The 3,041-nt window shown below is 42.8% G+C and overlaps 1 protein-coding gene across 1 annotated transcript; it reads right to left on the bottom strand.

Moving 5' to 3' along the window:
- Window positions 1-293: 293 nt before the first annotated feature.
- On the bottom strand, window positions 294-1,241 carry LOC121965112 (protein PERCC1-like). Its single transcript, XM_042515277.1, has one exon. It carries the CDS (start codon window positions 1,239-1,241, stop codon window positions 402-404), a length of 840 nt encoding a protein of 279 aa, XP_042371211.1. The 3' UTR covers window positions 294-401.
- Window positions 1,242-3,041: the final 1,800 nt, after the last annotated feature.

The raw sequence follows: 3,041 nt of genomic DNA, 5'->3' as shown, positions 1-3,041 counted from the left end.
CTGGCTATCAGAATTTGATCAAAGTTGTGTCAAATGTCAGCGAGTTGTACCTGTGACTGTATATTCAGAGACCAAAGCTATTTTCAAATGTTTAAAAACAACATTTAAATTGTTAGTATATTAATAATATGAATGGTCAGTGGCAAAAGTAATTAGACATACCTACTGTTGAATTTCTTAAAAATGTTTGTCTTTAGAAACTTTAAGAAATTTGGGTGAACTGACCCTTCAAAACAAAGATCACATAAATGACAAGCTGCGGTGATGAAATGCCAAACTTTGCATGACACATATTGATTTGCTTATTTTTATTAATATTCTTTTGTTATTTTTATTTACAGGCATCCGTCAGCGTTTAAAAGGGCATTAATAAAGCTGTAAGTCACAGCTGGCTGCTCTGTTTAATGCTGCATGTGTGTGTTCTCTGTCAGTGTGTGTGTGAGCTCCGGGTTTGGATCCCAGTTTGCCAGCAGGTCACTGAAGTCTGGCTGAGTGCTGTCGAGGGCGTGTGTGCTGTGATGTGGGAGCACGTTGTACTGCATGTGTGTGTTAGCGTCTGTGTGTGTGCTGTCCTGTGAGGGTGTGTCACTGTTTTTGTGCATGACGTCAGGTGTGTTGCTGAAACCGACCAGAGAGCAGCAGGGGATCGGCTCAGTCCAGAAACTGAGTGGGAGATGCCGCTTGATCATTGGTCGGCTGCGGGCCTGAGTTGGGCCCCTGTGGTTGAACAGTTCAGCCAGGGGCCCCAAACCGCTGTTGCCCTTAGCAACCCCTTCATCACCAGCAGAAGTTGCCGCACTGCTTTCTTGCTCTCCTGGACTTCCTGCTCTTGCAATTTTCAGGAGGTCGTCATAATAACGCAGGCGTCCGCTGGTCGTGACAGACACAGAGTCGCTGTAGATGTCACAAGCTTCTTGATCATCAGAGCAGCGACCGAAATACCGCTGGACGTCACGGCTGATGAGATCTGCAAACCTCAGCAGCTGCTTGGTCACGTCTAAAGCGTAGGTGGCGGGATTTAAGAAAACCTCATCCAAACATTCCTCCTCTTCCTCCTGAGCCTCAGACTCTTCATCCTCCTCCTCTACCTCTCTTTCTTCATCATCTTCCCTCCCCTCTAGCTTTGCCTCCAGCATCTCCACGTCTTCATCCGCCTTGCATGGAGAGTGCTGAAACATCAGGGGGAAGTAGGGCGGAGTCGGGGCCTGGACGAGGAAGCTTCTGATGACGCCTGCCGCCATGTTGATTCACTAACACTGGAGAGACGGTTACAGAGGAAAAAAAGAATGAAATACTAAGCAGTTTGTTGCAAGGATTAAAAAACATAAATTAACTGAAAAGGTTTAAGTTAATTTACCTTTGCTGCCAGGTTCAGGTGAATCTGTGCTGAAATCAAGGGAGAGGTTCGTTCTGGGTCACTGATGGATCCTCTTCTCTGTCTGTGTGTGTGCATATGTAATACTGGCCCGTCAGGATTGTCAGTGTATATATACCTGAGCACACGGCTGCAGACGTGTGTGTGTGTCTCCTGTCTGATGAGGCAGCTTCCAGAACAAATATTTGCATGCCGGATTGGCCAAACACACGTTGTTTACTTTATCACTGGGCAACCGCAGAGGGGATCCGAGGCTAATGGATCCTCTGCTAGGGGATGATGGAGAGTAGTTATACACACAAACACACACAGACATCATTGCTTTTTTCCGTCGCTGTTATCAGGCTAGTTAAAGGATAAAAGAGCATAAAATCAAATCACATGCTGTTTTGACTTCTAAAGGGGAACAGTCTGAACTGACATCAGCAGACTGAGATACAGTACAGCCTGCTCGGACACGGCTCTCCTCTGAACATGACCCTTATGTTCGGGAAAGCAGAAGTTGGTAACTTTTGTAAAAATAATTTGTTATATTTGCTAAAACTGTCATTACATCCTAACAATAGTACATGAAACAGATAGTCTAGGACAGAAAATAATTCCCCTCCCACTTTGAATTGCTTCTGATGTGAAGGTAAACAGTCAATCAGAGCCTATTGCAGCTGTCAGTCATGTCAATCACTGCTAGTGAACTCCGGTCAAATTTTCAAACTAGGCAGCGCTGATCAAATATGTATCTGTTACGGTATAGCCTTTTTCTTGCCTCAAATGCTTTCAGAAGCATATTTTAGTGTACTGTTTAGTTGTAAGAATGTTTGTGACCGAGCCGCTGTGTTGGAGAAACGACTCAAACTTGCGACCAACTAGCTAAAAAAAACAAACAAAAAAAAAAAAAAACTCAGAAAAGGCTGTTGGAAGACGAATGCAGATGTCAAAAGATACAGTTTTAGAGCAGCATTAAATGCCCTCGAGCAACAAACTGCTCCAGATGAGCAGATCAGCACTTTGCAGAGCTGCAAGCATTATTTTACTTCAACATATTGAGCCTAGAAAAGGTCAGTTTAAAAGATAACGCTTGATCAAATGTAGTAGTCCCCCTCTCTCTCTACTGTCTATGGCCCTTGGCCCCAAGAGCAAGTTAAGTCTGACTTTCCAAACATATGATAAAAAAAAAAAAAACAGCTAGGCACTGCAACTGTTACTCAAACACGGCTAAATACAATACATGTGTTTGCTGGGGACTACTTTCAGCTGTGGATTAATACACATTTGGTGCTTGGTGAGTATCTAAGGCAGCAGAACAGTGTATGTGAGATTGACTCAAAATAAACTAAGGTGCTCGTTTTTTATCGTAATAAAGGAACATGTCACCTGGTGAAAGTGTGGCTCAATAATGTGTCTAATAGTTTTTGGGAAACACAGGAAAAGGTTCGACAAGATTTTGCTACTCAGGCAGTAGGTGTTTAGAAGGATCAATTAAATGTTGGTATTGGTCTTCTACTTTGCTGACAATAAGGAGAATATAGAATATTACCCTTAGATTTTCAGTGTCTGCAGGATGATGTTAACATCCCAAAACACAACTTGGATAGTCTATTTTGCCCAAATGTCCCAATGTATGTCTAAAACTAACTTTTAAGTTATAGAAAGACAAAACTATTTTTCA

This window comes from Plectropomus leopardus, unplaced genomic scaffold (genome assembly GCF_008729295.1).
Source record: "Plectropomus leopardus isolate mb unplaced genomic scaffold, YSFRI_Pleo_2.0 unplaced_scaffold18638, whole genome shotgun sequence".
NCBI lineage: Eukaryota > Metazoa > Chordata > Actinopteri > Perciformes > Serranidae > Plectropomus > Plectropomus leopardus.
The sequence above is the reverse complement of the archived record's forward strand: the minus strand, read 5'-3'. Positions and strand labels throughout refer to the sequence as shown.